At 37.6% G+C, this 22,320-nt stretch overlaps 1 protein-coding gene across 5 annotated transcripts in view; it reads left to right on the top strand.

Moving 5' to 3' along the window:
- Positions 1 to 22,320, top strand: part of CDKAL1 (CDKAL1 threonylcarbamoyladenosine tRNA methylthiotransferase) — a 673,848-nt gene that overhangs the window by 458,607 nt on the left and 192,921 nt on the right. For all 5 annotated transcript variants that reach the window (XR_015722607.1, XR_006779269.2, XM_087858100.1 and 2 more), the window contains one exon: positions 5,320 to 5,500. Coding sequence is in view for 3 of the 5 variants with exons in the window: in XM_087858100.1 (XP_087714226.1) it covers positions 5,320 to 5,500 (181 nt within the window). In the remaining 2 variants the exon portion in view is untranslated. The remainder of the gene's footprint in view (positions 1 to 5,319; positions 5,501 to 22,320) is intronic.

The following is a 22,320-nucleotide window of genomic DNA, read 5'->3' on the forward strand; positions in this document are numbered from 1 at the left end:
TCTTTAGCTCTGCTAAACTCGCTTATTCTAGTAGGTTCATTAGATTCCTTAGAATTTCCACATAAAAGTTCACGTGTCCTGAAAAAAAAAGTTTACTTTTACGTTTTCAACCTATATGCCTGTGATTTCTTCTTCTTCTTGCCTTTCTTGCATTGACTAGAACCTCCATAATATATTGAGTTGTAGAAGTAAGAACAGAAATCCTTGCCTTGTTACCAATCTGAGTGGAAAAGAATTCAGTCTTTCACCAATAACTATGATAGTAGCTGTAGGCTCCTTATCAGGATGAGACAGTTTTCCTTGTTTACAGAGAGTTTTTATTATGAATGGGTGTTGGATTTGTCAACTGAATTTTCTGCGTGTACTGAGATCACCATGGAGGTTTTATCCTTTTAATATGGCTTGTTGCATTAATTAAAATTTGTTTGTCAAGCCAGCCTTGCATTCCTGGGATTAAAACTTGATCATGATAAATAATCCTTTTCATATGTTTTTGGGCTCACTTTGCTAACATTTTGTTAAGTGTGTCTGTATTCATAAAAGATACTGGTCTGGGGGTGCCTGGGTGGCTCAGTCGGTTGAGTGTCTGACTCTTGGGTTTCAGCTCAGGTCATGATCTCTGGGTCGTGGGATCAAGCCCCAAGTCAGGCTCTGCACTCAGTGCAGAGTCTGTTAAAGATTATCTCCCTCCCCCTCTTCTCTTCCCCTGGTTAAGCTTATGCATATGCACTCTCTTTATCTCTCTTTTTCTAAAATAAATAAATAAAATCTTCAAAACAATTTTTTTTGGTCTGGAGTTTGTTTCTGATCTCTTTCTCATGTTTTTACATTGATTACTGCTGGACTCATACAATGAGTTCCTTTCTCATTTATCTTTGAAATAGTTTCTATAGAACTGGTTTTATTCTTTCTTAAATGTTTGATATAGTTCACCAATGATGCTTCTTTTGGTAGCAAGATTTTTAATTGCAAATTCAGTTTTTGTAAGAGATAAAAGACTATTTTCATATTCTGTTTCCTCTTGAGTCAGGTTTTATAATTTATGTCTTTTAAAGAATTTGCCTATTTTAGCTTAAATTTTTAATTTATTGACATAAAATTGTAATAAATATACCCTCAGTATTTCTTTAATATTGATTGCATCTGTAGTGCTGCCTCCTCCCTCATGCCTGAAGTTGGTCATTTGTGTCTTCTTTTCTCTTCCCAGTCTAGCTAAGTTTAGTAATTTTATTATTTTTCTCAAAAAGACAGCTTTACTTTTACTGATTTTTTCCTCTGTTTTCTATTTCATTGATGTATTTTTTAACCTTTTTTTAGTAATTTATTTTTGTCCTACTTCGGGTTTGATTTGCTCCTCTTTTTTAGCTTCCCGAGGTGGAAGCTGAGATTTTGAGTTTACCTCTTTTTAACACAGACATTTAAATCCATTAATTTCTTTCTAAGCACCTCTTTAAGCTGCCTCCCATAAATTTATGTGTGTTTTTAGTTTCATTCGAACTAAAAAAAATTTCTTTTAATCATTTGTTTATGCCTAATCATTTTAATGGATTTGATTCTTTTTCTGATTATTTTTATTTCTTTCTTTTGAAATAAATAGCACATGTATTAGTATTAATTTTTTCGCATGTGGAATTTGAAGCTCATTTATTGTTGTAAGCATGAATAAAATCATCCTTTTCACATTTTTTGCCAGTAAAACACCAAATTGCAAGTGAAAGTCTTGAGATGATTAAAGTGCAACATTTTAAGTATGTGTATGTATGTGTTTATTTTTATTCATGGTAAGTAATAAAGTCTTGAAATATTTGGGGCTCTCTTAAATCCTAGCCTGGGGCCAGTGAAGAGGTTGTACTCTCCTGATACCCCCCCGATAGATTTGTATAACTGATCACTGGTCATAGCACCACTTCTGCCAAGGCAGATGCATAATTGGAATCTTTCTCATTAATTCTATTCCCAAGTTACTTAACCCATTTTGCCAGTAAAAAGCTTGTATACATCAGAAAAGATATCGGGTTAGAATCTATGTGTTATTTAAGCTAATTGAACATTTTTATTTTCATCTTCTTTCAGAATTATTCTCCAGTACTGCTATGAAAACATAAATATAGAAGGTCTTTTAAATTTTAAAAACATAGACTACCTGGTAATTATATTCATTAGACTCTCAGCTTCAATACATGTATGGAAATGATCATTTTTAAAAAATTTTAGTATTCTGAAAATTCATTGCTTCTCAAAAACAGCATTTACTCACAATTAGCATATTAAATATTTGGATTAATGTTCTATATTACACTCCTTATAATTTCCTCATAGCCACTTAAATCATATACAGTTAATTTAGAATTGGGTCCACTTCAGACTTCCTTGATTTTCTTATGAACTGAAGAGAATTATTTACTTAGGCAAATTAACAGTGTAAATACGAGGTTTTTTTTAGTTGTTTCGCCTAAGAAGCCAAATTATTTTTAAGAAGCATCATTTGCATATATAAAAGTAATGTATAGATGAACCTTATCTAACATTAAAGTGTAGTCTTTACTTTGAAAACATTTTATAGGGAATCAGATTACATTCTTACACACTTTGAAACCAGTTAAACTGCTTTTACTTTTAAATACTGGGTAAACTAGGTCTTTCACAAATCCATAGTTTACCCTCTCCCTTGTTATCAGTCAGCTTTTTGCGTAGATTATCAAATATATTCACACATTGAACATTCCCTTTTTTAACATTTAAGATGACTTCTATAAAGTTTTGGCTTTTCTCAGTGGTGACCTTCATGCCAAAGTAAGCAGGTCTTGCATAATACTGAGCTTAGCTATCCTGGATCAAGGAGGATTGGGGCGAGGGGGAAATCAGTAAGGTACTTTCCTTCGGGAATACCCATACTCTAGTGCCAAGTTCATTGCAATTCATAGCTTAGGACAATAACCAATTGTCTTGGTTTCTATAATATTTCACAGGCAGTTTCTAAGATTTTTTTTTTTTTAATTTCCTAAGGGAGCTAGACTCTTCTCTGTCATTTCTGCTCTGATCTATTACTTATAGTTTTAGTTGTGGATTTCTTTTGTTCAGGAGTAGTTATAAGTCAAGTGTAAACATTTGCTGATTAAAGTTATTGACATACTTTTTCTATTCCTCATGCTTTAGTAAGTCCAGAAAATGGTCTTTTTATCTACAGCTTACTGCAAAGACATGTTTTTCATGATTTTCAAATGTAATTTTGATAACCACCCTTGAAGGAGAAAGAATGTTTTTGTATCAGAATAAAAAATAAAAATTTTTTTCAAATACAGTTTCATTTTTCTCTTATGCATATTACCTCTTTTTTCTGTTTACCATCACAGAGAAAAGCTCCAGCCTTTGGAACTTATCTCGCTAATTCAAGGTCAGCCAAATTAATAGCCGGATGAGACTAAGTAGAAATCAAGAAAGAAATATTTTTAAAAATGAATGTCATTCTCCTTTCACACAGGCATTAAAGTATTATCCAAACAAGGTGTGGAAAGCTGTTGTTTTTATGATGCCATTTGTATTAGGCAGCTGGTAATTTGACTTCCCTTTGTCACATTCTTTGTTCTCTTTTATGCCCCCAAATATCTAATATATAAAATGAGGTAAACTGTTTTATTCATCCATATAGAGCTACATTTAGAAGATAGAAAAATTGATATAGTTATGTATCCTATGGTTTGTGATGTTTGAGGGTATTTTTCCTGTTGTTTATGAGTTGATAATAATATTGGAGCTGTGAACACTGTTCATGTTATTTTGTTATTGTTATACTGTTAATACACAGAAGAATACTGTAGCATACTTATGGAGAAACTCCAGGGCCACAGAGAAAGGACATCCAAAATCTAACATGTGGGCTTATCAAAAACAAAGGCAACTTGTTACCCAATCAGTCTATGATGAGAAGCTTTCAGTGATTTATTCTTTAATATTAAAGGGCAGAGTCACTATTGATGGCAAGTCTCAGCCATAAATGGGAGGGACCAACATACAAAAACCTTGAGGAAATGGGCACAGTTGCAGTGAGCAGAGGAAAACTCGTGAAAAACTTTCATTGGTATCTTTAGAAAGGTGAGAAAAAATGTTGTATCTCTAAAACAAATGATTAAATGGTAACATAAGAAAATTTGCTAGACCTGAAGACCATGGGGGTCCAGGTCGTGCCCCGTACAAAGATTTCTATGCCTAATCCAAGGCCTATTATCATGAAATGTAAAATCATTGAGAATAAAATTAATATCCTAAACACTTTCAAAAAGAGAGTGGAGCACATAGAAAGAAGTTTGTTTGAGTGAATCTGGACATCTCATCAGCAACCTTTTTCTGTCTTGAAAAAAAAAAAAACAACGAAATTCTGATGGCTAATATTTTTCACTTTGGAGTGCTGTGCACAGCGACACTATCAGTCAGTGGTATGGATTAAGACATGTTCAGATATGCTAAGACAATAATAACAAAATTTCCCTGGCATTCTTTTTGGTGAAGTTTCTGAAAGAATGCTCCAACAGAATTAAGAATAATCAAGAAGTAAGAATACATAGGATTCAGGAAAAAGGGAAATGGAAAAAAAAAAAAGGAAACCAAAGAGCAGCATTCAAGGATGACACCCAGTTTGTTCTGAAAGCAACACACTTGAAGAAAGTAGGAGTGGCATTTCTAGCAGAAAAAAATAGAATCTGTGAATTACGTATGTAGTACATTGAGTGTTTAGAAAACAGTATTTGTTTTTGATCTACCTGATGGAGCTTGTGGAAAAAGTGAACATAGGTCCCTAGAATATGAAGCTGATTTTTTTTAAAAGAGACTTACTTCTTGGGAAAATTAAACGTTGTAGCAAAAGAAAACATGATGGTAGGTATACCAGTTGGCTCTGCAGCTAACACTGTCTTTGCAGTTATACTAATGGAAATGTGATTAATTTTAAAACTGCAGTGATTATATTGGGAGGGGAGGGATAGAGTAGTTTAAGGGCTAAATCTTCATTTACAAAAGTGGAGAAGTTAGTAAATATTGCCTAAAAATCAGTAAGCCTGTAAATAGCAGAATAAGCATCGGTTTTAAAATATAGAAAAAAAGAACAAAGAAGCATTCAAAGGAATTAAAAATGAGTGTCTCTGAGGATGACTGTTGCCCATAAATTTTTAGTATTTAGGACTCTATAAATACTCTTCGCAAATGCCCCTTTCCTAAAAAACAAAATTTAGTTTTAAAAGGAATTATGGCATTTAAAATGTCAGAGAAATAGAATAATTATGGATTGTATTCAACTTTCTACATTTTTGTCATGTTATTTTCTAGAGTTCCTGGAATAACTCTTGCTACAGATATCATCTGTGGTTTTCCTGGAGAAACAGATCAGGATTTTCAAGAAACAGTGAAACTTGTGGAAGAGTACAAATTTCCAAGCCTGTTTATTAACCAGTTTTACCCAAGACCAGGAACTCCTGCTGCAAAAATGGCACAAGTTCCAGCACAAGTGGTAAGATATTTCTCTTGCAAACTATTAGATTCATTAGCCAATAGCTGTCAAAATGCAGCTCTGTGGCCTGACTTAACACAACTGGCTCATAGTATCGCTTTTAAGTTAAAATAGTATGGGGAGTTTTTCAAGATGGGATCAGGGGCGGGGGGGCCTTGCATGACTTGAATAACTTTAGGGCCCTAAAATATCTCCTCTATTTTTCTTTTGAGGAGTGGGGTTCAGATGACACTAGGGAAAAAAATAATATCTGTGTTGATAAGAGAAATCCTTGGATATTTGAAAAGAAGGCAGTGTTTATCAGCAAAAGAAGCTTTATGTTTATCCTGATTTCCCTAATTTGTTACTTACTGGGGGCCCCATGTCTTCCCTCCTTTACCATGGAATAGATTTGATGCTTGCCATCTATGTGTCTATTTCAGATTTGTGTTGCTTTCACACAAATGAACCTCAATTTAATTTCATCCTTACATGTTCAGAAATGTATTAGAATAAGGTAATTTAAAATGAATGTGAAAAAGTTTGAGATCCGGTAAAGGCAACCTGTTTTCCAGAATGCCTCAGAAATTAATGTTCTTAAAGTAATTTGGTCTCTAGTTTCATTGGCTAAAGATGAAAAAATGTTAATAAGCTTTAAGAGGAAGTCATATGTTTTTAACTGAAAATTTTGTTTTGTTTCAAATAACTAAAAGAAATTATGCCCTACCATTACTTTTCCTCAAGGCTTACATGAATAAATACTAAAAGGAATAACCCAGAGCTTTATAGTTTTTTTCTATTATGCCATATGTGAATATCAAACATAAAACATACAGATTTTTTTATTTCAACATTTGGTTGAAAAACCGAATATAGTTTTAATTTGTATATAGATAGATAGACAGGTATAATATATTTTAAAGTCTGTTTTCCCCAATAAAACTAAAGTGAGTATCATTCCTTATTTTCTCAAAATCTTTGACATTTTTATTTCACAAGTTTCTGTGTATACAAAGGTAAGAAAATATTTTACAGGTAGACTATTTAATTTTAATTCTAATTTAATCAATTAAAAAATCAGATTATAGCACCATAGACAGTCAACTTTTCACAAACATAAAAATAAGTCAAATTAATTCCTTATTTTATATCTAAATTATAATTGCTTTTATTGCATATGGCAAAATTCACTTTTTTTGGTCCGCGGTTCTTTGAATTTTGATAAATGCATCCACTAGTGTAACTGCTACCGCAGTCAAGGGACAGAACAGTTCCAACAGCTCCCCAAAATGTCCTTTTTACTTTTTTGTAGTTCCCTCCACCCTCCCTCCCCAGGTCCTGGAAACTACCGATTTCTGGTCCTTACAGTTTAATCCATTCTTACTTAAACTTTATTCTTTAACAAGAAAGTTTTTTGATCTGTAACATACCTGCAGAAACATGTACGGCTGTACATTTTTCTAAAGTGAATGCTTCCGTGTCCCCCTGGGCTGATGAAGAAACAGAACATTACCAGTAGCCCAGAGCTGGCCGTCCTGCCCTTCCCACTCCCTCCGCTCCCAACCCCCACCGGAAATCGGGAACCCTTATGTGAACAGCAGACATTCGTTTGCCCTGTTCTTCAACTTGACATAAATGGAAGAATTCATCAGTGTTTGAAGGTCTGGCTTTTTTTGTTTTGTTTCTAAGGTGGTAATTCTTTTTATTGTCTTCGCTTTTCAGTAAAATTAATATTTGCCACGGAGTTCTTCCCTGAAGTCTTAAGTTCACTGTTCAGGGTTAACAAGAAATAGCTTTTCCTACTGAATTTGTAACACATTCAGTCTGGTCAATAAATAATTTTTCATCTTTTTCTTCATTGTTTATTATTACACAGTTTTTGAGGATAGTCACAGTTGTCGTGAGATTTCCCATCTGAAACATCCGTACATCTCCCTGCCCAGAGTTGAACCTAACGCTTACTGAGATTGTCGGTGTTTATTCGGGCATTGTGACAGTCTCGCTGATCTGTTCTGAAGCAGTCAGGCACTGGCTGTCCTGGAGCACCTCCCTCCAGCCCCCGGCTTCTTTTTTTTTCTTTTTTTTTTTTACAATATTACGTTGGTGAGACTAGTCTGTTTTTGCAAGTAGCTCTGGTTCGCCCGTTTTCATCGCTATATAGTACTCCGTTGCAAGCACATTTATCCTTCCTCATGTGAAAAGAGAATTGGGGATGTTCGACATTCAGGTATCAGTATAGCAGCTGATACTGCTGTCAGGCTTCTTGTTTGTACCTTTTGTTGGACTCATCTACGCAAACACTTCTGCTGGGTGCATGGTGAGGAGTGTAATCTCTAGGTCATAGGAAATACAGTGGATCTGCTTTTTATTGCCAAATAGTTTTACAAAATTGTTGAGTAAATTTACATTTCCCCCAGCGATGTATAAACATGCTGGTAGCTCTGTATTCTTGCCAACGCTTGGCATCATTATGTTTCTGTTACTGGCCATTTGGATGGGAATGTACTGTAATCTGTGGTTTTAACTAATGATATGAAATATGTTGATTGGCTATTCAGATGTAATTTTTCACCAAGTCCCTATTCAAACCTTTTGCCCATTTAGCTGTTGGTTTACCTGTTTCCTTTGTCCCCCACCCACTCCCCTTCCTCTGATTTGTAGGAATTACTTGTGTATTCGGAGTTTAAGTCCCTCGTTAATCATGGTAATTCAAATATCTTCCATTCTGTAACCAGTCTTTTCACTTTCTTACTGATGTCTGTTGAAGACCAGACATTGTCCGTTTTAATATGGTAGCACTTCTCAGTATTTTTCCTTTTGTTTTGGTGCTTTTGGGTCCTGTTTCAGGTTATTTCCCCACACCATCATGAACACACCCCTCCGTATACTTACCCAGAAATTTTATTTTTTTGCCTTTGCCTTTAGATCTTTAATCCACGTGCAGTGTACTTGTGTTTCACCATGAGGTGTGGAGGTCAAGAGTTTTGCCGTGTTTTGTTTTGTTTTCTATAAGGATATCCACTTGAGCTAATGCCACTTACTGAATCTCCTCCTTGCCCCACTCTCTACCGTCACCTTTATCATAAATCAGGTGTCTGTCTGTACATGTGCATCTGTTCTGGAACTCTACTCTGGTTTTTTTATCTGTTGGCCCATCTTCCTACCAGATCACCATGCTAATTACTGTAGCTTTATAATAACCACTGTAGTATATACACCTCTCAACTCTCTTTTTCTTGAACATCGTCCTTACTATTCTTGGCCCTTTGCCTTTCTAAATTTGTCAACTTACACCAAAATATTTTGCTGGCATTTTGATTGAGGTTGTTTTGATTCTATAGATCATTTTGGGGGAAATCGACATTATAATAATACCTGGTATTCCATCTTTGAATAAAGTATCTCTATTTTGATCTTCTCTAATTTCTCTCAGTAATGTATTACAGTTTTCTGTATACGAGCCTTTCATATCATTTATTAGTTCTGTTCCTGTATCCGTGTTCCCTGCCTACTATTGAAATGACTGATTTTCATTTTTTGATTGTTACTGCTATTTAAAAATACAGTTGATTTTAATATGTTTCTCTTTCAGCTGTCAGCTTTGCTAAATTCACTTAGTAATTCTAATAATTTTTCTATAGATTTTTCTTCAGAGTTTTCTATGTATATAATTATGTCATCTGCTGATAGTTGCAGTTTTATTTCTCTCTTTCTGATCCTCGTAACTTTTATTTCTTGTCTTACTGCACTGGCTGGGACTTACAATACGCTGTTGAATAGAATTGGCCATTTATCTCTTCTTCCAAACACAAAGGAAGAGTCTTCAAAACTTCTCCATTCAGTATAAAAGTTGACTATAGTTTTGGGATTAGGAAAGTTCCTTTCTCTTCCTAATTTCCCCAGAGTTTGTGTGTGTGTGAGCGTGTGCACACGTGTGTACGTGTGCATGTGCATGCTTCTCTGTGCTCACACACATGTGTGTGTGTTTATGTGTGTTTTAATCATGAATGTAATTGAATTTAAATCACTTTCTTTTCATCTACTGAAATAATCATATAGTTTGTTTTGTGTTAAGTCTGTTAATATTGTGAACTATACCGAATGTTTTCAGATGTTTAAATCAATTTTGCATTCCTAGGAGAAACTTCACTTGGTCATTAAGTATTACTTTTAATATACTATTTTAGTTAATTTGCTAAAATTTTATGAAGAATATTTGCAGCTTTGCTCATGGTGGATTTTGATCTATAGTTTTCTCGTGGTGTCTTCTCTAATTTTGGTACGAGAGTAAATTTGGCCTCGTGGAATGAGTTGGAAAGTGTGTCTTTCTCTACATTTTTCTGGAAGAGTTTGGGGAAGAGTTTCTGGAAGAATTTGTATTATTTCTTCCTTAAATGTTTGACAGAATTGCCTAATGTGGTAAGTAGAATTCCAAGATGGCCCCACAGACTCCCTCAACCCCTCCGCCCCTACCAGGGTACAGACTCTAAGCCCTGGGACTGTTAATTTGATATATGTTCTGCCCTTTGGTTTCTTGGTTCTGCTGAGTCATCTTTCCTTTTTTCATGGAAGATTTTCTCAAAACCTTTGTGAGTCTTTCCTAGATATCCCTAGAGTTGATTCCATTAGACTAAAATCACAGTGACAGATCTTTATGATACGAGCCCTTCTCTACTTTAGCTCCCTGCTGGGTACTTTCCTTTTTATTTATCCTACTTGGAACTCTTGGGGCTTCTTTTCCCCACCCCAGTCTCTTTCATCAACTTTGCAAAATGCCAGCCATTCCCTTTTCAGGTATTCCTTGCTCCACTCTCCATCCTTTCTTCTGGGATTTCAATTATATATGTTAGATATTTTCATTATGTTCCCCAATGTCTAAGCTCTCCTTTTTTATACTTTTCATTCTTTATTTGTGTTTCTGGGTTTTTTTCTCTTTACTTGTTTTTTAGTTTCCTGATATTCACAGCGGTCACTGAGCCAACAACAGCAGCAGTAGCATTCTGTGTCCCGTGGAGGAGGAACACTGCCAGCAGCACGGGGCTGCTGCAAATGCAGACTTCCAGCTGCCGCCCCAGACCTGCTCAGTCATACTCTGTATCTCCAGGCGATGTGTGTGTGCATTAATATTTGTGAGGTGCTCTTCTAGTTCACTAAGCCTCTCTTCTTCTGTGTTCAATTAGCTGTCCAACCCAGCTATGGAATTTATAATTTTTAGTTTATTTTCTTCTTCTAGAAGTACAGTTTGATTTTTTCTTCATGGATTCTGGTATTCTAGTGAAATTCCTCATATTTTCCTTTGTATTTTTTGAACATATTACTCAGTTACCTAAAGGCTCATTCTGAATTCTCCTATACCTGGTTCTAATATTGGTTGTTTCTCTTGTCCTTTTTCTTTTTCTTCATTTGTACCTTTCCATGTACCTGATCTTTTTTGTTAAATGGAGACCGTTGTTTGTTTAAAAAACAAAATGAAACTGTAGGTTCTAGACAGTAATGTATCTTCCTCCAGGAGGATTTGATTGTGCTTCTGCCAGGTTCTAAGGTAAGGATCGATTTGATTATTTTAATTGGTCTGAGATTGATTTTTGGACCTGTTTTTTAGCCTTTCTGAGGATTGGTTTATTTCTGTTTGCCCTTCCTTTTTGAATGCAGCCAGTGGTGTGCTGGGTATTGAATGGCTGACTCTCAGTGGAAAGGCTTCTTCCTTGTAGCATTTGCCCATTTCCATAATGTAAATAAGTCTACCACTGCCAGTTTCCAGCTACCCGTGTGGCACCCGTGAGCATGGAATTGGGAAGAGACGCACATAGTCAGCTTTCGTAAGCTGGTAGAAAGCCACATCCAGCGTACTGTCCAGTGTAGCTCTTCAGAGTCTCATCTGACATTCTGCAGTGCTTACCAGGGCCTTTTTTTCAACTCTGATTTTTGTCTCCCCAGGCTCATGAGAATGCCAAAGGCTCTGCATAGTCTAAGTCTCTTTGCTTTTGCTTGGCTCCTCAGCCTCCCGGCCGCTGCTTACAGACTGATAAATACGTAGAAGGGAAAAGTGGGTCCAAATGTTAAGCTCATGGTCTTCCCTTCTCTGGAGGTCCTCACTGTCTGGGTAGTTTTTGATGTTGAAACAGAACATATTATACATTTTTATTCACCTTTTCTAATTGTTCTTGGCAAGATCATTGGTCTGATACAAGCTAGTTTGCCTTAGCCAGAAGCAAGACTCACTGCATAAATCGGCTTTCAGATGCTTTTGCTTTTCCTCTTGTCTTTTATCTTTTCAACATAGCCCCTTAATATCTCCCTTACGTTTTTAGATCTCAGCCACCCAGTCCTGGCATAGCAGAGCCTCTTTTACTGCTTCACACTTCATGTTTTAGGGCACTTTTAGTTTTCCAGCAGAGTGGCACGGGAAGTACACGGACCTCCCATAGACCCCCTGCTCACACAGGTACAGCCGCCCCGTGTCAACAGCCCACCCCATTTGTTACACTGATGAACATACACTGACGCATCATTGTCACCCAGACCCCGTAGCTTACATTATGTTCTGTTCTCGGTGTTACACATTCTGTGGATTTGGAAAAGGTATAATGACGTGTCTCCGCTGTTACGGTATCAGGGAGACTAGTTTCACTGCTCGTCCCTGCTCTGCGTTCCACCTGTTCATCCCTCCCTTCTCCCTAACACCTAGCAGCCATTGATGTTTACCGTCTCTATCGTTTTTGCCTTTTCCAGAATGTCATAGAGTTGGAATCATACAATATGTAGCCTTTTCGGATTGGCTCATTTCACTTAGTAACATGCATGTGAGTTTGCTCCGTGTCTTTCTGTGGCTTTCATTTTAACACAACAGACATTTATTGCCTCACAGTTCTAGAAACGAGAAGTCAAGAGCAGGCCGTCTGCTCCCCCTGGACCACGTAGCAGAATCTTTCCTTCTTAGCTCTGCTCAGGTTGCCGGTAATCGCTTTCCTCCGCTTGCAGGTGTATAATTCCAGTCTCTTCTCCACTGTCACATGGTGTCCCTTTTCTAGATGTCTTCCCATGATTGTCTGCTTATAAGGACTTGGGTTGGATTTGATTAGGGACCCACCCTACTCCTCCTCTTAACTAGGTACCTCTGCAGTGACCTTCTTTTCAGATAAAGGTACATGCTGGGGTGTCAGGGGTAAAGTACTTCCAAATATCTTTTGTGGGGGGAGGTACAAGGCAACCCACAGCATTTCTCTACCTTTCTGTAATTTTGCTCCAGGTAAAAACTGCAGCCTGGAAGAGGTTCACCTTATAACATTCAGAACCTTGAATGAGGTGAATGAAGCATTAATGATGAGACTTTAGAGATCTGCAGTCCAGGAGAGGATATATGATGTGCACTGACTCTTCTTGGTTCTCTTAAATTTATCAAAAATTAATAATTGTCTACTTCTCTCAGGTACTTGATGAAACTGCTTAGCAACCAGACTTCCCTGAAGTAAAACACAGCTGCAAATGGATAGCAGTTCTTTCTTACCTAATTTATTTCCCGTTTTCCCGCCCAAAAAATCAACAGTAAAGGTAGAATCTAACCCATCATTGAAAGACAGCACAATTGTGTTGTTTTCAAGTAACAGCTTTTTATCCTTGCTTTGGAATGCCTGTCAGTGACAGTCTCTTGTTTTCTTAGACATACTTTATTTTCACTAAAATTAAGCCCCAAAAGTGTTCTCCCTCCACCATAAATGATGTAAAATAGAGAAGGGTAAATCCCCCTTTTTTCATGACTACCTTTGTACGTGAATACTGGTATTAATATAAATAAATTCCCGTTTTTAATGTTCAAGTAGAGCTCTGATAAATGAACTAAATTATATGTATTTCTTAATCATTTAAATCACCAAATGGATAAAGCCCAACTGAGTTTCGTATTTGCATAGGTGGAAGGGGAGGATTTTTCTCCAATCTTTTATTGCCTGCTGAAAAAAGAGTGTAACTCTGTTAAATTTATAGTGAAAATAAATTAGGCAGTATATTTTCATGAACAAGATAAACTAAAATTTATTTTTTTCTCAGCTTTTGCAAGATTATTAATGTATAAGAGATTTAATAGTAAGATCACCTAAGCTAAACGAGAGTGACCTTAGACTTTTAGATGAAAGGTCAAATTTGCATGTTTATGTTTTCTTTTCGATTGAGTCTTCCTTCATTAGTCTTCATTAATCTTAAGTAACTTCAATAGTATTTTCAAATTGTTGCTGAGATTCTCAGTCGGCCTAGAAAAGGTCACTTAAGTTTAAAAAGTCTTTGGATCCTTAGCTATCAATTCCAGAGTTTCTTTTTAAGAAAATTTTGATGAAAAATAATGAAGTTGGGATGAAATCTTTAAGAAGCCTGTGACTCGAAGAAAAAAATTCTTTAGGTGACAAGAGTGGCTCTCGGAATGTTCGTACTGGTTTGAAATGTTAAATTGTGATCTTAAATCCACCTGCTTGCTTGTCTCCCATCTTAGAACCAGAGAATAAGATCATGTCTTTAGATACATGTGAGCATAGAAAGAATCATAACTCATTTAGCTGCAGTTTCTAGAGTATTTACCTTAAGGATAATAAGACCTCAGCCCTGAGGAGTGTGGGTACGTGTTCCTGAGAGATCTAGAGGGCCACCTGTGGAGCTGACAGAGGCGGCCTCGCTGGAACTGTCCACCGTAGGTTTCCCTGTGAGGGACTGAGTTTTTGCTGGAGGTATTCAGATCAAGGCAAGGTGAGCCCTTGGAACAGATGTTGAATAAGGAGTTGTTCTTAAATCATATACAGAGCTTATTCAATGATATATAATGGCTCTCCCAAATACAGCTGCATGAGTCCAGGACATGCTTTATTTTAAAAAGCAAATCAGAAATGTAGCATACAGAAGGAGCTTTGTCACTTTCTCTGGATGTTCCTAAAATTCGTTGTTTGAGTACATCAGGTTGCCTTAATGGAGGAGCACTTTTACATCCCGGCTCTTCTGCCTTACTTGATCAGATAACTGCAGTGTCTACACATTCTCCTATTTTCAAACTAAACATTTTTCTTTGGGGAAGAGGTAAAAATATTTTCAGGAGTCTTTATACTCTAGATTGTCTAGTACCCTTTATTCTAAACTGATTCCCAAACATACTTGGAGGGACACTCCTTTTCTCCTGATCCTTTCCATTTTAACTTCCTTTTTTCTTTTTTAGGAGTATCTTGGGATTCTTCTGCAATTAATTGTATTCGATCCCTCCAAATACAGTATCTTTTAAATTCTTCTTTTCTGAACATATCGTTTTCTTTCTACTTCCATTTTGGATAGAGTTTTTAGCCTGACCATAGTTTTGTTGTGTGTAGACTTTAGAAGATCACTTAATAGTCTCCCACAAAGACTCCGTATAACAGCAGTAAAGAATGATCTATATTCTAATCCAGAGAGGAAGCTGGGAACCTCCTACCCTGTGTGAGTTTTTATTCAGATGCTATTCATTTTATAAATAAAAAATTGAATTTAATGATCTCTAAGGGCCCTTGAAATTCTTAATAATCTTTGATTCTCTATCATATGGTTATAAGGCCACCTTTCAAGCCACATTTAAATGTCTAGGTGCTTTCTTTTTCTAGATCATTGGCCTCAGTATGTAATCTGCATTTCCCAATTCCTTTATCTTTTACTTTATTATGACTCTGAAAACTTTATGCCTGTATAATCAGTTAATTGGCAAGGAATACTAAAACACAGTAATTAAATTGGTTGTTTATGAGGGCTCAAAATGGCAGCAGTGGGACCAGCTGTGCTAGGGAGAATAGTGGGCCCCCGAAGATAGCCACATCCTAATCCCTAAACCTGTGAATGTGTTACCGCAGTAGTAAGAAGGTCTTCGTGAATGTGATTAATACGTTTGAAATGGCAGATCTTTGTGGGTTATCTGGGTGGGCTCAATGTAGTCACAAGCGTTCTTAGAAGAGGGGGACATGAGGGTTCAAGTTCCAGGGAGGAGATGTGAGGACACAGCAGAGGATGAGAGTAATGTGCTTTGAAGATCAGGACGGGACAAGGAGTTAAGGAATGCAGGCAGCCTCTAGAAGCTGGAAAAGACAAGGAACAGATCCTTCCTTAGGTTCTCCGGAAGGACTGAGCTCTGCTAATACCTCAGTTTTAGCCTATAAGACCCATTTTGTACTTCTCACTTCCCAAAGTGTAAGATAACAAATTTGTGTTGTTTCAGGCCACTAAGTTTGATAATTTGTTACTGTAGCAATAGGAAATTAATATGCTGGCAGTGAGATAGTTTGAACTGAGGGCACTGTCTAGCTTTTTGAGACAGATAAATGAATTGCTTTCAGCTCTTTATGCTACCCAAGTTGTGCTGTATCACTGGGTGACACACGATTGTTCCGAGGTCTGTGAAAACTACCCCTCCTTGCTACCCAACAGGCACAGTCATCTATAGCCTAATCGTAATAACACCAGAGCAAAAATATTGTTAAAAGTTAACATTCATGGGACGCCTGGGTGGCACAGCGGTTAAGCGTCTGCCTTCGGCTCAGGGCGTGATCCCGGCATTATGGGATCGAGCCCCACATCAGGCTCCTCCGCTATGAGCCTGCTTCTTCCTCTCCCACTCCCCCTGCTTGTGTTCCCTCTCTTGCTGGCTGTCTCTGTCTCTGTCGAATAAATAAATAAAATCTTTAAAAAAAAAAATTAACATTCATTTAGCAATCAGCGTATGTCCACCATTGCTCTGAGCCCTCTGTGTGTATTACCTAATTCCATCCTTACAGATTATTATAGTCATTTTGCAAATGAGGAAACCCAGGCTCAGAGTAATGACCTAACCTACCCAAGATTACACAGAGATCTTCCCTCTCCACTCTTGGGTCTTGCGGTTCCTTCCAGCGCACTTTATGCTCTCACAGTGCCCGGCAGCATGGAGTTCCCAGCGTGCCCCCACGTTCCTGTCCTCTGCCCCAAACTCCCTAGAGGGAGCAGCGCATAAAGAGCCCCGGGAATGCAGAAAACATGGATCATTTAATGAGCATAAGATGCATGATATTGAGGACACTGAGGTGTGTGCAGCTTTCTGTTTTTCATGGGGTGGTTAGGAAGGTTAGTATTGTCAGTGAATTGAGCCAGGAACTACCAGCAAGCCTTAGACTAAATGGCCTTATCAGCCAGGTGACGTGGCCTTAGACTGTCCTGTGGGTCAGAGGGAGCTACTAAATAGCAGTGATCATGTATTTGGTTTTGAAAGCTCATTCTAGGTGCAGTGGATAAAGAATAAAAGAGTCAGAAAGCCCAATTAGGAAATTGCACAAGACAGGTTTGGAGACTTAATAGGTGAGTTTTAAGAAGTCTCTGGGACTTATTCCTGAGACCTTCAATAAATATTTTTCCTTTGGACTTAATAATTCCAGGTATTCGAGTTAGCTACATGTCAGCAAAGTTATTTTGTGTTCAGTGGAGAATATTAATTTGCTGTACAGAAGGTCGCTTAGTTGGCTTTTGATTGATTCCAGGCTCACAGACAAATTTTGGTAGGCCAGAACATTTTACAAGGACCCTTGAACATGCCAGAAATTTAGGGCATTATATCTTGTTTCTGCCTTTGTTCTTGCTGGCGGTATTGGTGTTGTGTTTCTTACTAGTCACAAGATTGCTTGCTAGACCAGGCCTAGGCCTCGTCTACTCAGAAGGAGAAATGCCAGACCCTCCAGACCCCTGCCCTCGTCTGTTCCCTATCCCTCCCCCAACATGGTTTTATCTCTTCCCAAACTGTTTCTACACGGCAGTTACAGGATTGGCTTTTTCCTTGTAGCCTCTTCATCTTTTTTTGTGTTTTTGTTTTAAGTGCCATAAGATAAGCTTATCAACTGTGTGTATGAGTGTGTTTGTGTGTGTTTTGAACCTGTAGAAAACTGCATTTGGGAGCGCTTGAAGAAGTTGGAGCTCTGACGGGATCATTCGTTTTTAAATCCTTTTAAAACTGAGCACTTTCCTTTTATCCCATTCTCACACTGGAAGAGCGTAGGAAAACAGGGTGATAATGTTTGGTGCTTTGAAGAATGTGAAAATAACGAGAATTGTTCAGCCTCAGTTGTGTAGAGGGAAGTCTGCCAATGTCGATAATACCTTGGCCTTGCCAGTACCGTTGAACCCTTTGGTTGTCTACCATGTTGAAATGGAAGGGTTAGAGAATTTAACAAATATGATTAATTTGGAGTAAATAAAAGCAGAATGTTTTGTCAAGAGCTCATGAAAGAAAATAAGTGCTACTTCTAAGAAGAAAGTATTCTTGGGGGTATAGAAAATGTGCATGGATATTGGCTGATGCGGTAACTCACCATCCAGGAACTTCTCCAGGCGCCCTAGCCCAGCAGCTCAGGGGAGAGATCACTGGGGACGTCTTTATTACTGTTTACCGCCACAAGTGATGTTTTAAAAACATCAGGCTCCTGATTCTTTCAGAAAACGCCAACCTTCTCTCCATGTACCCTTACTGCTCCCCCTAATTTTCTGCCCTCTGAATCTGACCTCTTGCCTGCCTACCACAGAGCACTGCCTGACTTTTTATTTAGTCTTGACTGACAGTGATGTACAGAATTTCATTATCATGCATATCAGCTTCGTGTAGTCAGACCCACAGGACTAGACCTGTACTAGACATGCGCAGACTCTAACCCCAAGATAGAGCCATGTTTCTGTGGAGTGGTGTTTTGTTTAGGATGGTAAAGAGAAGAAAAGAAAGATACAGATTTTTGTTGACGCCTGAAGTCCTTTCATATGACTCTTCTGTTAATTACAAACCATTGTAAGAAAAAAATCAGTGATGCCTAGATTTTGGAACCATGGTTTGTATAAATCAACTTTAGGACCACAAAGAGTCCAGTATGATTTGAGAGCCTTGAGTTCGATGATAGCAATCTTTTCGTACTTTGTAGTCAGCTTATAGAAAATCAGTTAAAAAGAAAACTTATGTAGAAAAAGTACACTCAACTTGTTTCTTATGTTTGTTTAATTTTCTGTTTTCCTGTTGGCATTTATTTTTATCTTGTTTCCTTTATGAATTTATAGTTACCACAAAACAGTAGGGAGATAGGTGGTTGTAAGTTTTTCTCTCAGATGCTCAATGGTGGTAGATATTAGGGTTGAGATGGACTGAATGAATTTATATTAAATCAAGTGAATATAAATTCTATCCTTTGGAAAGTCATCTTTATTATATTTTAGTCTACCTTTTTTTCGATGGTGATTACATACCTTGTTTTATGTAAGTTTCAGAAAAATTACAAGGATCTACATAATTCTTTTATGCCTTTTATATGAACTTGATTTATTAAAATCGTAATATTCAATTTGAATTCACTTTTTATTAACAACTTTAGAAGTGAGTAGACTCTTCAGAGTAACTTCTAAAGATAAAGAACCTTATAATGATCTATTTTTTGATCTTATATTATTTTTCTGTGAGAACTATGGTTCATCAATAACTTCATATTTATAACCTTCCAAAAGGATCTGTAAGTGTAGTTCCCAGTAATAGAGCTAATATTAAATGTGTATGTAGGTCAACAAAATATATTTGGCAATTTAACATGACATGCTTTTCTAACTCCTACCTCTTAGAACCATATTTATTTCATAATTAAGGACTAACATATCATATATGAGCAGATATGCATTCAAATGGATAAAATATACAGTGCTAATTATGTTCTGATATCTTACAATCTAAGATGAATGTCCTGATGCTTTCTTTTTGCTCTCATAATAAAGTATCTCCATAGACATGGTCGCTAAGATTAGAAGTTATACGAGCAGGGAAAAGAAGCCTCCATTGTTTGAATGTTAATATGTACCAGAAAGAAACATGGTCTGTGCTTTTCATGTACTTTGTCTCATGTTATTCTTCCAACCATACTTTTATGTGTCTGGTTTTTGTTTTTTTGTTTTTTTTTACTTTACAGACGAGCTGGCTGAGGCTCAAAGAAGAGTAAATTTGCTCAAGGTTTTATAATAATTAAGTGAAAATGCCTGAGACGTAGGCTCTTCTTTCTGACTCCTTGCTCCATGGTCGTATAAACCATAAAATAAATATTTATCCCAGAAATTCAAAATAATTTTAGAACATTTTGACCAAAAAAGTACTGGTTTCCACAGCTCCACTTTTCTATTATAGCAGTGAGTTTTTATTTATAGGCCCTAGAAAAATTGTAAACTCCTTAAAATGATTTTAAACTTAACAGAGAAGTTGTAAGAATAGCACATCGCCAGCATACCCTTCACTAAGCTTCAACATTTTGCTAAATTTGCCTTCTTTCAGGAGTTGGCTAGATAGACACACAGACAGACAGGCTGACATTTTTCCCCTGAACAATTTCAGAGTAGATTACAGATAACCATGCCTCGTTACTGCACAGTGTTTAGTGAGTATTTCCTAAGAACGAGAATCTTCCAGAAGCACAATGTTGTTCTCTAAATCAGGAAATTTAACAGGGTACAAGACTTTGGCCTACAGATTATATTCCAGTCTGTCAAGAGTCATTTTCCCATCTAGGACTCAGTTGAGGGTCGCGTCTTAACTTAGCTGTCACATCTCTAGGTCTTCTTGAACCGAGAAACTTCCTCGGCTTTTTTAATCTTTCATGATAATTGACCTTTTTTAAGAATACCGGCCAGGTACTTGATAGAATGTCCCTCAATTTGGGTTTCGTTTCCCTTGTGATTAGATTCCTGTTTAACTTAGTAAATGATGTTCTGGCCTTCTCAGAATGTCGCATCTGGAGGCACATGCTGTCCTCTCGTCCTTATTGGTGCTGCTAACTTTGATCACTCGGTTAAGGTGTCATCTGGCTTCTCCACTGTGTAGTTATCCATTTTTAGCATAAGAATCTTTAGCCCCAAGTATTTAATAGCTTCACAGAAGAAAGAGAAAAGTAGGTCCAGAGAACCCAGAAATCGTAGTGTGGTTCGCACTTTCCATTTTATAGTGGATGGACCTTCGTAGTTACGGAGTCTGGAAGACTTTTCGTTCCCTAGTTTTCGTTCATTCTAAATCGTGGAATTATTTCTAACAGTTTTTAATGCTTAGGCTATTCTCTTTTAAACAATGTGCTTCAAGTTGAGTGCGCCGTGACAGAGAGAAGTAAACTTGGAAAGGCGGAAATGTATTTCTTTGCGGTATCTGTATATTTACACACCAGGTAGCACATGGAGTTTTCATCCTCCAAAACTGTGCAGAGCAAAGACTTCTGTGAGTCAAGAGGAGCTAGACAAATTCATGGATGAAGTATCTTTAATTTTGAGGGGAAATTCACAGGCCACGAGTGAAATATTCCTCTCAAGATGCTATGATACTAACTCAGCAGCTCTACCACTGTCAGAGACATTCTGTTGGAATCAGAAGTACTTTCCATGCATGCTCTATCCCTTTACTGCCTTTCCTTTCAGCCTTTTTATCTGGGAAATCACAGAGTACCCTCTCCAACCACTTTCTGGGTGCTTTGAACTTGTTTTTTTAGGACAACCAAATATAAAAAGGAAAAGGAAGAATTCTGCAGGTAGATTCCGGCGGTTCTGTAATCAAGCACAAAATCGTGCGAATGGGATTACTTGGGCCGTACGGCGTTAATGCAAAGCACTAATTGGTGGTTCTCTTCCCAGCTAACTTGATATTAATTCTTAACAGAGGGCCCCAGAGAACAGCCCTCTTCATTCTTCTTACGGAGTTAACCCAGAATCACTCAAATGCTATTGAAATGAAAATCAGTGTGTTCTCCAAAGTTTTAAAAAAGTTATCCAAGTGAATAATTTGTCAGGTACCTGAAATCCTATCCCAGTGAAGAATGTAAAGACCACTGTGAAAAAAATGTAATCTGATTTTGTCTTCTGTTAGCAGCCATAGTTGTGCAAGGGCAGATGGGAGGTGGAAGGAGGCTCTCTGCCAGCACTCCTCACCCCTGAACAATAACCACAGCCGTCCCATTGACCATCATGACCGAAAACGTGGCTTTGGGAAATGGTTTAAGTATCTTGATCACTTTGGCAATCAGAACTACTGATATTTTGTTAAAGATTATAGTGAAAACTGCAGTTTGAAGAACACTAATTAATTTACCTAATGTCAAACTTCTACACCAAGGGGCTGCGCTGGGTGCTGCAGCACACATCAAGGCGACTTCTGGGTGGTTCCTTAGTCTCAAGCAGCATATAATCCAGGAAGGAGGAGGAGGATGACATAAAGGGCGATAATACAAGGCAGTGTGTCTCGAGGGCAGTTAAAACGCAGAGCTTTACGAGGGGAATGATTAAAGTCACTGTCAGGAAAAAAAGGAACTTTCAAGCTGAGGCACCAGGAGTGAGGTACCAGGTGTTTCTAGAAAATGATGAGAAGTTTAGTCCTTCTAGAATGCAAGGCTTGCAGTGAATAATGAGAAGGATCCTTTTGGGAAGCGGTTTGGAGCCAGTCAAGGGGATTTTGACTCTGTAATCACACACAGCCTTGTTAGCCCTCGAGAATGTTCCTAGATAACGATCTCAAGCTGAGCTGTCAGAAGTACATCACCTGTAGTCCACAGGCAACATCCACTGTGTTTGAGTAGAGGAGTGGCACGATTTCAGTAGTGTTGGAGGAAATGCAATTAGAAACCATATGTAGGACGCATCAAAATGGAGAAAGGCTGCAGGCAGGAATGGATTGGGTAAGGAAATCGGGTTGCCATGAGGTCAAAGAGGTTGGCGGTGGATCCAGGAGTAGGCAGAAAAAGGAACAAGAGAGACTTTGGAGGAATAATCCCTCTGACCTGTGAACTGGACGATGCTGGTGGCTCGCCCCGTGGGCGGTGCTCGCCAGGGAC

This window comes from Ursus americanus, chromosome 32 (assembly GCF_024610735.1).
Source record: "Ursus americanus isolate L20-20 chromosome 32, mUrsAme1.1.p, whole genome shotgun sequence".
NCBI classification, from domain to species: Eukaryota; Metazoa; Chordata; class Mammalia; order Carnivora; family Ursidae; genus Ursus; species Ursus americanus.